Here is a 15,801-nt window from a genome sequence, read left to right as displayed (position 1 = left end):
TTTGATTCTCTTTTATCATCAATTGAATAAAAGGAATAAGCTACTATAGTATATATTTCATATAGTTGTTATCAACTTGTGTTTATAGTATATATGCCAAAGTGTCAACTTCATATCTATATATGTATATGTTCTAATTTATGAAGTAGCCATACTTACATAAAAATGTAGGTTATTTACATGTTTTTACATAGAGATAATAGATTTTAGATTTTTGTTTAATCCTTATAATGACCAAACAACAGAGTTAATAACTCAATGTTATCTTATGTTCTCTGACTGAGGATATTACCATATCAGAGATATCTCAGATTAGAGAACAGGAATCAGTATATTTATTGTCTTCAGATATATAAAGTCCTTTAACAGTGATATACAATCATATTTGGGCTCTTTCATACTTTTTTTTTGTAGAAGAAAACCTTTCCAACTTATCTTCAGGAAGGATGCCCTTGAAAGTTGGTCAGGTTAAATTTTCTATTCTTTGTAGTCTGGATTGGTGGACATCTTCCTAGGCAAGCATTTTCTCCTGCCATTCATCTCTGTCTGTGCTAAGGATTGAAATGGCAGGATCCCCGTGTTTATCAAAATGTACAAACAGGACATCCAGAAACCTGCTGTCAGTAGGTCTATTCTAAAGTCCTCAGCCAGCTGTCTTTGCATAAAAATATTTACAAGCAGGGTAAAAGTGTGTCTGCCCATGGACATTACTGTCTTCCTGTGTTAGAGCTCAGACTGCTGGCTTGAGTGTAGATATTATATAAGCACAGCAAAGCTCTTGCTTTAATTTCATCTTCCCTTTAGATAAGAGGACAGGTGACTCTTACAGAAAGACCAAGAAAAGTGCTTTGTTCCAGTAATTGCTAAGGTCTGCAGGAGAAATAGTATGTGTATTTATTCTACTCTAGTTAGTCTTTAATTTTTAATAAAAAATTATTATTAGAAAGAAAGAGTGGGTTCCGAAACTACAGAGAAACTGTCTCGAAAACCCAAAAAGAAAAAAAGAAAGAAAGAGAAAAGAAAAGAAACGAAAAGAAAGGGTCTGGGCCTTGTTGGTGCACGCACGCCTTTAATCTCAGCACTTGGGAGGCAGAGGCAGAGGTGGATCTTTGTGAGTTCAAGGCCATCCTGAGATAAATACCACGTTTTAGGACAGTCAGGGCTACAGAAAGACCTTATCTCCAAAAAGAAAAAAAAAAACCAAAAAACAATTGTTTAAAAAAGAAGAGGATCCAGGTGATGATGGTGCGTGCTTTTAATCCCACACTCCCAGGTGAGTTCAAGGCCAGCCTGGTCTACAAAGTGAGTCTCAGGACAGCTAGAGCTGTTACACAGAGAAATATTGTAGAGATAGAGACAGAAACAATGTTCTTCTTTATCTCCTTCCACTGTGGGATCTGGAACTCAAACTGAGTGTTTGGCTTTGGGGCAAACACTTTTACATGCCGAACTATTTCAGTGACCCTTGATTCTAGTTAGTCTTATATCTTTCTCTCTCCTCTCCCTCTCTCCTTTGTTGTTTTTGTTTTGTTTTTGTTGTTCAAGACAAGGTTTCTCTGTGTAGCTTTGGAGTCTGTCCTGGAACTTGCCCTGGAGCCCAGGCTGGCCTCGAACTCACAGAGATCCGAGTACAGGATTAAAAGCATGTATCATCATCATCTGGATCCTTTTCTTTATTAAACAAATAGTCGTAATCCTTGGTAAAGAAGTAGTATTTATATAGGTAGATATTTTATAAACATATTGAGGCTTGACAAGTATCAAACTGCACTTTGTGTGTAGTGGGGACAGCTGTATTCAGTGTTTCCACAACCAACTCTTAAAAGCTTGGTTAAGGAAGCCTACTTTGACAAGTGTACTGATGTAGAAGAACAGATTGGAGAATAAGTCCTGTTCTCCAGGGCCTGAAGTCTGATGGCAAAGAAAATTGTTTAACGCTGACACTTGTTTTAGCCCTGAGGTTCTTGGGAACTCTTTTGGTGTTAACTGCCTTAGAATGTTTTCCTTCATACTCAGCAAAGAGGGAGTAATGAAAATTCTCAGGAAGTGAGGAGACCTGTATTGGAGAAGGCTCTTTAATACTCGTCAAGCGTCGGTATGTTTATAAAACATCTACCTATGTAAATACTACTCCTTTACCAAGGATTAGGACCTTGCCTAGAGATGTGTAGTGATGCCAGGTAGCTTTAGAAACCTACTCTTCCTGAGTAGACAAAGTACATATGAATATTTAGTTTGGGTAATGGAGAAGAAGAAACAAAGAGAAGAAGTAGAATATATCTAGATTGTGCCTGGGCTAAACATGGGGAAATACAGAAGGAATGAATTTAAACACCCAGGAGGTACAAGGAGGAAGATATTACCACTTAGATTTATGTTTGTTTTATCAGAAAATACACAATAAGAATATAAATTTGCATAATGTAGGCAAATGAAATTAGGAGGTAGAAAAAGGGAGGACAAGAATTTGTAAATGAGAATTATCTCATATTAGTATTCCTTGGAGGAAAATTAAGGCTCTGCTGTTTTGGGAGACCTATACTGTTAGATTTCTTACAAGAAATATCAACTGGAACAAAAGTTTAAACCCTGTGTCAGTGCAATCCCTGGAAATACAGATTGGGCCTCAGTTTCTAATAGCAGCCTAGAAGAACAGGACTTGACCAAGATCAATGTGCGTTCAGAGATAGGAATGCAAACTCTGCCTTTACTGTCTGCAGAGGAGCAGAAGCATGAGTAAAGGGAGACATGGTATTTGCTTTTAGACAAGGTTTTTTTGATCAACTGTACTGTCAGAAAGACAATGGCCTTTTGAGCTTTTTGATGCAAGAGATTTAATCCCCAAGGCTCAGGTCAGAGCTGTCTGTCACTGAGGAACAATGACAACCTGTCTGTCTAGTCAGGGCTCAGACAACCGTCGGTAGGTGTATTTTTCATTCCTTTAGATTATGGTTTTTTCTTTGAGGACATAAATCCTAGACATTTAGCAGAATTGCCACTGTGTCTCTCCATTTTTCTGGAGATTTCATTATCTTTTATTAACACTTGTCTTAGAAGTTTGTCTGTAGCCGGGCGGTGGTGGCGCACGCCTTTAATCCCAGCACTCGGGAGGCAGAGGCAGGAGGATCTCTGTGAGTTCGAGACCAGCCTGGTCTACAAGAGCTAGTTCCAGGACAGGCTCCAAAGCCACAGAGAAACCCTGTCTCGAAAAACCAAAAAAAAAAAAGAAGTTTGTTTGTAGAATGTTTCTTTATAAAGTTATTGGTAACAAAATTTTATCCCCCCCCCTCCAGTTCTCCCAGATACCCCTTAGAGAGTTAATCAGAGATACTCAGAGTTCAACAACTGGGAAAGCCATTAATAACGCAGACAGTTTCTTTCCTGCTGGCTTAAAGGCAGCTTCTGGCTGTTACAGTTGATGAGGATTTCTCGGGTGTTCCCTTAAAAAGTACTCCTTCTTGGTAGAGAGACAGCACTGACATATTTGTGTGCTCCTTTTTTCACTTTATTCCCATTAAAGGTTGCTAGCTATTTTATGGTAGAGCCCAGTACTTAGCAATCACCAATACTGCTAAGGTTGGCACCATATTCAGTCTCTATTTGACGTCTTTCACTGCCTTCCGCAGATTGCTTTCTAGTCTTCTGAATATGCCATTATTTTAAGTGTTTCTAATTCCTTGGTCTTTTCCTGGAACTCTCTTACCATTACCTTGTTCTCCAAAATTTCCTATGCACTGAAATTTGTCTTCCCATCACCAGTCATCTCCAAACCCCCTTCTTTATAAGCAATACAATTAGTTGTTCTTCCCACTTCAGGCTTACTTGAAACTGCCTTTCTCTGTGAATTTTGTATGCTGTACCATTTTCCCCCCGTCTCGTTACCCAGTTTGGATTGTGGTCATTCTGATCATTGCTACCTTGACACATTCTTCTTTTCAAGGTTTCTCCTGGTTAGTAAACATTTGAGCTGCTTGTTTGTTATGTTATTTTCTCTTAGAGGATTTTGCTTGTTTCTCCCTCAGACAGTATTCATTTGTATGTTTCCCACGTTTCATATTTCCCTAATTGTTCTGGTTCTTGTCCTGTTGTTTTTCTGTTGCTAGAGTCCTAACACTTTGAGTTAAGAGGCTTATCTGCATGTTATTGAGATGCTGTTCAGATCCTGCTTACCCATCCTTATCCAAGATGCTAAGATGCAGACAAACATAGACATCTCTACTCTCTTGTATGTTATTCTTCTGTGGTGCCATCCATTTGAGAGTTTGCTTATATCTGAGCCAGCTTTGCCTATTGTCTGTCTCTGTTTGGTGATTGGGTCTCACTGTGTAGCCCAAGCTGGCCTCAAACCTTTCAGTCCTCCTACTTCAGCCTCCTGAATGCTGGGATTACTATATGCTTGTCACCATACCTGACTTGAGGCTGTTTTTATTCTCCTTTATATTATATCATGTTTGAATAATCACCAAACATTTTAGAGCTATTACCCCTGTATTTTAGCCCCTCTCCCTTTTTCTTTCATATGTGTGTGTTAGTGTTTCTACATTAAATTACTTACTATTTTAGCTCGCTCTCATTTCAAATGGAAAAATACAGATTTTAGGTTTTAAAACAGCACAAAGGGGTTTCTGCTATGTATCGTAGGGTCAGGCTTCTCCCCACTCGCTGTTGTCACTTGTCATATCTCACAAGCTTTATGTCATCTTAAAGCATTGGCACCTCGCTAGTACTGTGTCGTGCCCTTCCCTTCCCTTCTGTTAGTCCCAGACTGTATTGCACAGTACCAGAAGGGGATGGATCTATGGATGTGTAGAAGCATGTATCAGATCCGCAAGGGGTTCCTAGGAAGAGCAGCTCAGTCCAGAGCTATGGGACAGAATCTGCCTGGTAGTGCTGCTTTTTAGCTTTGTTTTCAGTCTTCCTGAGGCCTGGGGCCTCTCTCTGTTCTCTTCCTAGGATACCTTTAAACTTTAAAATGTTTCTTACTCCTTTCATGAGAATTTGTTACATTCAGCGTTAAATGCACAACAGTGAAAAGCTATCATGACTGTAGTTGTACTTTTAAATTGATTAATACTTTAACTGATCACAGCCAAAATCACATATTTGAAAAATAACAATACGTTTAGTTTGAGAGCTGTCTTGTTTGTTTAATAATCAGCTTCTTTGTGTGTATATGGGAAGAGCTTTGCAATCATAGCATTTTATTGGTTAGCCACTTCTGATGTATTTATGTATGTCCATGCATGTCTGTGGTGTGTGTGTGTGTACATGCATGTGGACATATTTGGAGGGGTAAAGGTGTGTGGACTTGACTTGAAATTGATGCTGGGTATCTTTCTTGATGCTCCTTCACTTAATTTGTTAAGGCAGGGTCTCTTGATGAACCCAGAGCTCCCTGATTCTTGCTATCCTAACTAGATAGCCAGCTTTCTTTGGGGATCCCCTATATTCCTCCTAAAATTACAAGCTGCTTCCATGACAGCCCAGCTTTTATAAGAGTTCTGGGAGTCAGAACATCAGTTTTGGTGCTCACATGGCAAACTTTATATACCGTGATCCATCTTCCCAGACACCCATTCCTCTTATAAATTATTTTTTACCCTACCTTCCTTTTTACTGACTATATAATCTTACATCTTTCTCCTTATCTTTTCTTTTATCCACTGAGTTTCAAGTCAACAAAATAAAATATCTTAGGAAAACAGTAGTGCACTTTTTTGTTTGGTTTGTTGGTTGGGATTTTTGAGACAATGGTTTCTCTGTGTAGCTTTAGGGCCTGTCCTGGAACTCACTTTGTAGATGAGGCTGGCCTCGAACTCAGAGATCCACCTGCCTTTGCCTCCCGAGTGCTAGGATTAAAGGCGTGCGCCACCACCGCCCAGTGGTGTACCTTTTCTTTAGGGGGGAAAAACCCAAATACTGACTTCTAATGGATCAGCTTCCAAGTAGCCTTAATATTGATTGCTCGTAATGCTCAGAAGCCCATCCTACCTAATGTAAAACCTTTAAAGACTCGTTTCTGGTTGGTACAACTCCCAGTGGGCCACTTAACAGCCAAAATGTTCCTTTATCTTTGGTTCTAGGACTAGTTTGAAAATTATCTCATTGATCTGAAAGTAATCCAAAGAGAGAATTCAGATGTCCCAAATCAGACTCTCAAAGGTTCACTTATTTCCTGGAGTTGTTTAAACAGCTAATTAGCTGCTTGGTCCAGCCCATGCCCTTTGGCTTATTGTTTCTTTGATGTGTTGGAAACTTAAGCCACGTGAAGTTTCTTTCCTCTTTTTTTTGTAGGAAGCAGTGAAACACAGTGGAGAGAGCCCACGGTTTCCGCAGCTCTTCTTTAAATCGCCAGTCACATTCCTGCCTGTGACCCTGGATGTGCCTGTCTGATTCTTAGTTTCCCTGTGTAAAATCAGACTGGTAACACCTCATGGGATAGCTAGAGAGATTTAAGTAGAATGACATTAGCAACATGTGAACAAACTTAGCAGGTACTTCATTTTATGAGTGTTGTTTTAATGATCGATACAGTTTTTAAAAAAACTCAAATGACTTGGTTTAGGAGTGTATTTTCTAACAGTTTTCATCACTGTCAACTTTTCAGTTTTTCAAAGAAAGAACTAAGGATTTTTTTCTAGTTTTTCTGCCTGCTTGCCCTTTTTGTGATACTAAAGAATGAGCCAGGTAGGCAAGGACTGTGCCACTGAGCTGCGTCTCTATCTCCCCAGCCTCAGTCTCTATCAGTCTCTCTTTCTGCCAAGGGAATCTGATGAAGAAAAAGACATTCTTGGACCAGATGTGGTGGTGCACACCTTTAGTTCCACACTCTGGAGCCAGGGACAGGTGGTTCTCTAGGAGTTTGAGATCAGCCTGTTCTACATAGTGAGTTATGTGACAGCCAAGATGTAGAGCAACCCTGTCTGAAAAATTAAACAAAAAGACATTTTTTGTTTGTTTTTCGAAAAAGGCATTCTTATATAGCCTTTTCGGATCCCAAGACTTCACTTTCAGATATTTCAGGGTTCAAAGAGTATATTGACTCAAGAAAATTCTTTCAGAACAACTTGCGGGCACTGACTAGTTAGCCAGCAGATGACTGCTGTCTTTGGGCGTCTCTCCTGAGTGTAGCAGTGTAGTTTGCAGATGCTTGTGTCGGGTGGCAGGTGAGTGATTTTGCTTCAGTCACTGTCTGATGTGTAGTCTCTCTGTTTTCTCCAGGGACAGTGGTGACAGATCTAGGCACCGAGCTCCCCGCAATGCCAGAATGTCTGCACCTTCACTTGGACGCTTTGTCCCAAGGTAAAAACTGGGTTTTAAGCATAGAAGGAACCTTGATGAAAGCCTAGGATTTTTGTTTGTTTTAATTGGGCCTTGGCACAGGCTAGAAAAGTATTCGGTCACTGAGCCACACCACCCAGACCTTTAGAATTTAGCTTAACCTCCGACTTTTGGATTTTCCATATATGAAATTATTTCCTAAGAGTCTGTATTCTAGTCTGCCACCTAAACATTTTATGGGAGATAGTTAGACACAGTACATAGAAATATGGCACCAAAAGTATACTGCTCAAATGTAGAAGTCTTGTACAGTCTCACTATGTAGCTCTAACTGGCCAGGAAATCATTAGACCAAGTTGGCCTGGAACTTAGAAATCTGTCAGCTTCTTCTGTGAGTCTGGGATTGGAGGCAGGTGTGTGCCATCACACCTGGCTAGCTTTACTTTAGAAAAAGGATGGTAACAAGTTACAGATTTACAAAAGGACAAATCCTGTGGATTTTTTTTTTTTTTTTTTGTACCTTTTTGAGCTTCCATGGATTTTTAGGTTAGTGTATCCTTTAGGCTATATTATGTTATAATTTATGTTCCTGAGCCCAGCCTGACCTTGAATTTGTAATCCTCACGCCTTAGCCTCCCAAGTGTTAGTATTCTAGTTGTACACCATTATACCCAGCCTTACTTAGCCAATGACTTTGAGACTCTGTGCTCGTCTGTAGTTGACTTCTCATGTGTGATCCCTTCTTACAGGCGTTTTTTGCTGCCCGAGTACTTGCCTTATGCTGGTATTTTTCATGAACGTGGACAGCCTGGCTTGGCTACTCACTCTTCTGTTAACAGGGTCCTAGCAGGTAAGGAAACATTTCTTTGGATTTTAGAATTGTGAAAGACAGCCAGGCGGTGGTGGCGCACGCCTTTAATCCCAGCACTCGGGAGGCAGAGGCAGGCGGATCTCTGTGAGTTCGAGGCCAGCCTGGTCTACAAGAGCTAGTTCCAGGACAGGCTCTAGAAACTACAGGGAAACCCTGCCGAAGCTAAAACTTCTTCCTCTTTCCCCTCTTTTGATACGATAGTCTCCTAGCGTCTGTCTGAACATCTGTTGGGTCCTATATGCAGCTTCTTACTTCCAGGCAAGAGTCAGTAGGGATGAGACACTGTCTGTCCTGTTTAGTTCCTTCAGGCCATTTTGTAAAGAAAGAAAAAAAAAGGAAGAAAAATTTTAAAACCTTCTGTATCTTAATATAGGTAACCAAATTCTGGCTGTCTATACTTTTTAATTGAATGATAAAGATATCTTGTTCATCTTTCAGTTGTTGAGATACTCATGACGAGATCCTGTGATTTTAATTAAGAGCTTAATACAGACCTCTCCACCTCTTTGCTTCGCCAGCACATGAAGATTCCATTGCCTGGAATCTTATGAGAAAGGAGGAGGGGAGAGACTTGTGCAGCCTGCTTAGAACTCCACATTGCAGAAAATAGGCTGGGCACATGCTGCCGAGGCATTTATGATGAGTGAATTTCTTAAGTGACCTATGCTTTGGGGCTCTGAGGCATGATGGGACCGGGTTCTGGGACATGTTTGCAGCTACTTCTAGACAGTATTCAGAAAAGGGAACAAAGCAGAAATCTTTTTTTTTTCTTGTGGTGAAGGTTGTTTCCTCATTACATTTTTCCCCTTCCCATCACTTTACTGCCAACTTATAAAAATTATGTCTGAAAATGTATAAAACTTCAGTTGTATTAGGCATATCTTGAAAAGGTCTTTGATTAGAAAATTTTAAATAGCACTCTGTTTCCTGAAAACTTGGGTCATGTAATAATTAAAGGTAGAAAGGCAGCTGGTGGGGGCTGGAGAGATAGCTCATCGGTTAAGACCACTGGCTTTTCTTTTGAAGGACCTGGGTTCAATTCCCAGTACCTACATTGCAGCTCACAGCTGTCTGTAACTCCATTTCCAGCATACCTGAGATCTTTATACAGATATACGTGCAGACAAAACACCAATACACATTTTTTTTAAAAAAAGGCAGCTGGTGAGAAGATGGCCCTGCAGAACTATGAAAGTGTTGTATGCTATTCGCTTTGTTTTAGGCTTCTTTTTCTTTCTCTCTCGCTCTTTCTTTCTTTCTTTCTTTCTTTCTCTCTTTCTCTCTTTCTCTCTTTCTCTCTTTCTCTCTCTTTTGTTTTTCTTTTTCTTTTTTCCTTCATTCCTTTTTTCTTTTCTTTTCTTTTTTTTTTTGTGAGTGTGGGAGGGAGCAACACAGTCTTACAATGTACCCTTGCCCTGGACTTTGCTATGTAGACCAGGCTGACCTCTCCCTCCCAAGTGCTGATGTCACAGGTGTAAAAGTGTACAGCCCCAAACCCTGATATTTTAGGGAACTTTGTTTTGAGACAAGTTTTCACTTGTATCCTTGACTGGCTTAGAATTTACCATGAAGACCAGGCTTGCCTTGAACTTAGAGATCTGCTTGCCTTTGCCCCCAGAGACTGGGATTAAAGGCATGAGCTACCAGGCCTAGCTTTGTTTTAGTATTTTAAGAATACTGCTGTGGCAGCTGCCAGTCCCTGGGATCTGATCCTCCCCAAAATAATGCCTTTGGCTTAGCATTGAATTTTCTTTTTTAAAAATCTATTTATTTATTATGTATACAGTATTCTCCATGTATGCCTGCTGGCCAGAAGAGGGCACCAGATCTCATTGCAGATGGTTGTTAGCCACCATGTGGTTGCTGGGAACTGAACTCAGGACCTTTGGAAGGGTAGACAGTGCTCTTAACCACTGAGCCATCTCTCCAGCCCCACACATCAAATATTTGAATGCCACAGCGCTCAGGCATTTCTCTGCCAGACACTGGAACTTCATACGCCTTATCTCCAGACAGCAGTCAAAAGAGGGCTCTAGACCTAGTTGTTAAAGAGAGTGGATTTGTGCCTCTCTTTGCCTGACACTGCTGTGTGCCTTAGCTGAAGGCTTGTGAAAGATAACCACTTGCTGCCAGGCAATGATGCCAAAGAGCTCCTCTGTCCCCTTCTTTGTGCCAGACATCTGCCTCTAGCACTCGGCATGACACATCTTGCTCTTCTGCTGCCAGCAAAATCTCTGTTTCCGTTGTGTTAAGCTGTGTGTGTGTGTGTGTGTGTGTGTGTGTGTGTGTACACACAGCTGCATAGTTTATTTCCGTTCTGCCTTTGCTCTAGTAATTCTGTACCTTTACTTTTCATTCCCTACTTTCTGAACAGTGTCTAGGGTGCTTGTTCTAGCATTTTATCGGTTGTATATAGGTATGACATCTACTGAGAGAATTTATCCATCAAATGATTGTAAATGCCACCAAGAGAAGGAAGTCTGGACTTGGAGAACCTCATGCCTGCGTTAGCAGTTGTTTCTATTCACAGTAGTATTTGTTTTCTCGGTAGCACTGAGTATGCCTGTTGTGACTTGCTATGACGCTGTCTTCATGAGGACATACTTAGATGTCCTCCGTGTTCTATTAACAGCTGTGTCATTTTTTCTTTATCTTTGCTTTAGAAAATTGCAGCACTATAATAGTAACAGCAACAAAAATCCAAGGGTGTATTACTTACTATGTTCTAGGAAGCATTTTAAGTACTTTAGGAGAGTTTTGTTTCAATCCTGCAGTAGTTCTGAGACAACCGTATTATGTAACGAGTGGTGGAGGGAGCACTGCTGACTCTGGACAGGCCTTAGCTGTAAAGCTGGAAAGTAGAGGAGACAGGACTGAGCCTAGGCAGTGGCCTCCAATACTTACACTCCAAGCTACTTTCCTAGTCTGCCACCCCATAGTTATTTTTAAAAGACAAAGCAAGCCAGGTGGTGGCACACGCCTTTAATCCTAGTACTTGGAGGCAGAGGCAGGCAGATCTCTATGAGTTCCAGGCCTGCATGGTTTATAAGAGCTAGTTCCAGGACAGGCTTCAAAGCTAAAAAAAAAACAAAAAAAAAAAAAAATCGACAAAACATCAAAGTAGAATTCCTTTTCCAAGAACTTTATACAGAAGACAGAAAGGGCTTCCAGGGATCTTTCACTGATCTTCAGAGGGTTTTTTGTTTGTTTGTTTGTTTGTTTTTCACTTTTTCTGTTTTAAATGGTGGTTGCTAGGCATGACCCTTTATATCTGAGTGGTGCTTGCTGAGGGAAATCTTATAATTAATCTTATTAATAGCTTTTTTTCTGAGCCTTCTTCTCCTGGATATAAATGTTTTTGTTTTTTTTCTCAAACTTACTTGTGATCGTGTAATTAAGGTGCTATAATAATGGCTTTCAAGAGTGCAAGTGAAATTGGTCTTTTAATTTTCCTGGAAAAATACTTTCTCTTCTGTGATTGCAACAAAATTGTGGTGGTCTCAAAACAGTTACATTTGGAAATACTTATTCTGAAGTTGTTCAAGTGTGCTGGGCTAGAAGGCTGAACAAAGAGACAGAATCCCTGCCCTCCTTGAAGTCTTGGTGGTAGGTCATACCTTAAAGTGCTGCTCATTTTTTGGTTCCAAACATAAGTAGAGTCTCTGTATGGGGAGTGAATTTTTGCAGAAAAATTTGGCAGATGTAGAAGGATAAACAAGCACACAACTGCAGTTTTGGGATTTGTGACCAGTACTGTGGTGACAAATGAGTCTCTTAACAAATCTATTCTAAAGGTAAAAGTAGATTTGTGCAAAATTAAGATCCTTTTCATCTGCTTTCTTCCACCAAAGCCTGGAAATGATTGTAGACAAATGAAGCCATTGCACCCGAGTGCTAGTAGGTTGTTAATCTTTATCTCTTCTCTTTTGTCTTGGCGCAGTCTCTACAATTCTGTAGGTTCCTACTGGTCTCCAACCACCTATCAATGCAGTGTAGCACAGATTCTGGACCCATACATACTTAAAGAAGTATATATACCCTTAAGTGCTATTGCATCTCTAACACATATATTGTAGCATTCTAGAAAGCTCTCCCAGCTGACTTTTTAGCAAAGAATGAAATGAAGCTAGCCACAGCCTCGGTGTTCCTTAGTTCTTTACTTACACTGTCTCTGTAAACCATTGTTCTGACCCTGTGTAGTAGATATTAGTATTAGCATTTCTACCAGGCAGGGGAGAAAATGAAGCTCAGAGAAGTTAATTCATTTGCCCAGCATAATATTAGGAGAAGGGAGAGTTGGAAGACTAAAACTGATCTGCCTAACTCTGTTGTCTGAGCCACTTTGCTTGAGTTCAAGTAGGGAGTATCTACCAAAAAGTTCTTAAGCTTGTAATAGTTTTTGACATGTTTGAGGCCTCAGAGAAGTGAAATGAGAACTCTTGGCATAGGATAGCTTCCTGCTAATTACTTGAACAAAAATCTTCTGAAGATAAGGTCTGAGTAATGTAGGGTATGTTATCTGCCCTGCATAATCCTCTTGACTTTCATCCTAATGAGCATCTGTTCCTGGCAGATGTGAGCCTGATGTACTTAATTCACTATTTTGATTAAAATCAATGGGAAGTGTCAGTTTTTCTTGCTCTTACCCACACACAGGTCATTGGAATCTTGTGAGATGGCCTTGTGCCCAGTCATCTTTCTTTCTCCTTTTATACTTTAGTCCTTTGGTTCTCAACCTGTGGGTTGTAACCCTTTTGGAGTTGTTGAATGACCCTTCACTGGGGTCACATAAGACCATTGGAAAACACAGATAAATTACATTATGACTCATAACTAGCAAATTACAGTTATGAAGTAGCAAAAAAAATAATTTTATGGTTGGGGTCGCCTTAACATAAGGAGCTGTGTTAAAGAATCACAGCATTCGGAAGGTCAGGGGCCACTGGTGTAGTTGTGTAGGTGCAGTTTTCTGTTCTTACATACTTTTGATTGTCTCCATTTTCCTTTTTAAAAAAAATCTCTTATTTGACTTTGGTGTGGCTTAAAAACATATTTTGTATGATTTCAGTTATTTTAAATTTATTGTAACTTGGTTTTTGCCTTACCATATGGGCTAACTGAGCAACTGTGCTTGCCCAGAATGTGTGCTCTGTGGTGGTAGTGAGGCGCAGATGCTTTGTTAATAGTGTGTTTTTGACATTGTCATTAGATGCATACATGTTCATAATTTTTGTGTCCTCATGATGAATTAAAATTAACTCTCCTAAAATGCTTTTACTTTTGTATTAATTAGCACAGCCAGCCCAACTCTTCCATGGTTTCTGATCTCAGATCTTTTTCCACCTTTCGTTTTCAACTTAGTTGTTTTTGTGTATCTGTTTGTTTGCCATAGTTTCACTGTGTGGTTCATGCTGTCCTGGAACCTACGCTAGCCTTGAATCCACAGGGAGCCTCCTGCCTCAGTCTCCCATGAATAAGCCACTGTGACTTTTATTTACACCTTTAGAAACAAAAAGCAAAAGAAAGGAATATTTTTGTGCTTTAGTATTTGTTACTATGTGTCTGTTTGTTGCATGTAATGTGAGTGTGGACATGCCTGTGCCGTTTTCCGTGGCACTGTCTAATACAGCTAGTACACTCTCTGTGTAAGAGGACAGCTTTGGGATCTGATTCTTTCCTCTACCATGGTTCTGAGGATCGAACTAGGATTGTTAGGTTCACATAGTGAGTGCTTGTACTTGCTGAGCCTTCTAGCTGGTCCACATCTTGTTTTTCCTTGAGTTAGACAGTCTCTGTCTTTGAATTATTAGTTAATTCACACTTAAAATTATTGTGGATTTTTGTCTATTGTACCTTTTTGGTGTTTGTTTTCTGTATCTTTAGTTTTTGTTTGTTTTGGGTCTCATTTCTCCTATACTGACTTTGTATTACATGAATCTCATCTACCATGCTTTTACTGATTTTCAAAAAATATTTTATTAGAATTTATGTGATATTTATACTGACTTGAATCTGGTAAGATAGGTAAACATTGCCCACCATAGCTCTGTTGTTCCTTTTCCCTCTGTTGTGTAGTCATTGAAATATGTTAAATCCAGAGATGTCACAGACACAGCTTAATTGCTTTATGTAATCTTATGTTCCAAGCATCCTACTGTTTGTTGACTAGTTTAGGTAAGACAGAGCTATCTCCTTACAATAATTTGTTTTTTCTCATTAGCATCTTGTCCCTTCCACATACCATTTCTCATTTGATTATTTTTGTTCATTGAAACAGGGTCTTAATGTGGAGCCCAGCCTGGCTTTACACTTCTAGATTTGCATCAACTTCCCCAAGTACTGGAATTATGGATCCTGTATTGCCAACACTGGCATTCTTACTTCCAATAAAATACTAATGTCTTCCACTTGCCTGGTGTGTTAGGAAGTTCCTATCAGGGTCTTTCTAGCCTAGTTTGGCCAACCTCAGTGGACATCTGCGGCCTTGGGCTTTCTGATTTCTAGAAATCATCCTAATTTGACGACCTGATGACAGCATGATTGTCTGGTACAACAGATTGCTTTACTAGTCATTGTCTACCAGCTCTGTGCTTCAGTTATCAAATCTGGGAAGATGAATGATAATAAATATAGTTGGGTCATCTCGGTATTAAGTACAAATAGGAATAAATACTGATTTGCATTCTTTCTCTCTCTGCTCTGTTCCCGCTTGGAACCCTGTAGCTAGGGAGGTAAAGTGAGTAGCACATTCTAACTCAACATCAATTAAGGTGACTGTTTATAAGCCCAGATAAATGGACGATTAGTGGTGGTGGTACTAACTAGTACTGCTTTAATAATTAACCCAGATACCTTTCCTTCTGCTCCAGTAATGAAAGTGAGGATGATAAAGGACCGGCTTGGTTGCCTAGAAATAGTAACTGGAACACTGCTTGAGAACACAGTCCCAGCTGCTGGCCACCACTAAGTAAAGCTTTTTTGCTTATTTGGTATGCACAGCCATTGGCACAGTTATGTACTCTCTTTCAGCCCATCTCCCTAGGATCTTCTTAGAACACCAGTGAAAGGTGTTCTTATTGAGAACCTGACTTCAGGTGTTTGTGCTGCATTCCCCATACTTCCTCAGGACGGAAAATATTGGGCTTGTCAATAAACTTTGCTGTCCCTTTAATATTTGACACTTGGCTTTTCTGAGTGTTTCTCTCCCCACCCCGTGCTACTTTACCCTGAGTCATTTTGAAATGCACAGCGCTTTATGAATGTTTGTTGTTTAGCTGTTTCCAAGGCACTTGGGATGTTACAAGAAAATTAAATGCCCTCAGGGACCTTCAGTCTAACCAGGGAGTGACCTGATTTTGGTTTTCTGTGTTATTTTTGAGGGGTTAGGGTGTTTGTTTGTTTGTTTGTTTGTTCATTTGTTTTGGACCCTGCCACTAAGAATATTAATGATTCCCCTAGAAGTTTTGTTGCCAATCCAGATAGGTTAGCTAAACTACAGCTCAGAACTGGACTTTTGTGAGTACTGTTTGACTTTTAGCATAATTTGGAAAAGCATGGATTGTGTCCCCTTCGTTGTTTAAGTGGGGCCTCACAGAAGTACAGCTACCATTTGCAGAGTAAGTCTGTTTACAGGCAGGTTTTGGGACCTG

The 15,801-nt window shown here is 40.0% G+C and overlaps 1 protein-coding gene across 6 annotated transcripts in view; it reads left to right on the top strand.

Annotated features, from left to right (window-relative positions):
• The window catches only part of Ambra1 (autophagy and beclin 1 regulator 1), a 196,660-nt gene that overhangs the window by 92,073 nt on the left and 88,786 nt on the right, over nucleotides 1-15,801 (top strand). For all 6 annotated transcript variants that reach the window (XM_038329514.2, XM_042055058.1, XM_042055057.1 and 3 more), the window contains 2 exons: nucleotides 7,222-7,302; nucleotides 8,031-8,131. In XM_038329514.2, coding sequence (XP_038185442.1) covers nucleotides 7,222-7,302; nucleotides 8,031-8,131 — 182 coding nt within the window. The remainder of the gene's footprint in view (nucleotides 1-7,221; nucleotides 7,303-8,030; nucleotides 8,132-15,801) is intronic.

The sequence above is a fragment of the Arvicola amphibius genome, chromosome 5, assembly GCF_903992535.2.
Source record: "Arvicola amphibius chromosome 5, mArvAmp1.2, whole genome shotgun sequence".
NCBI lineage: Eukaryota > Metazoa > Chordata > Mammalia > Rodentia > Cricetidae > Arvicola > Arvicola amphibius.
This window is presented reverse-complemented; position numbering and strand designations above follow the sequence as displayed.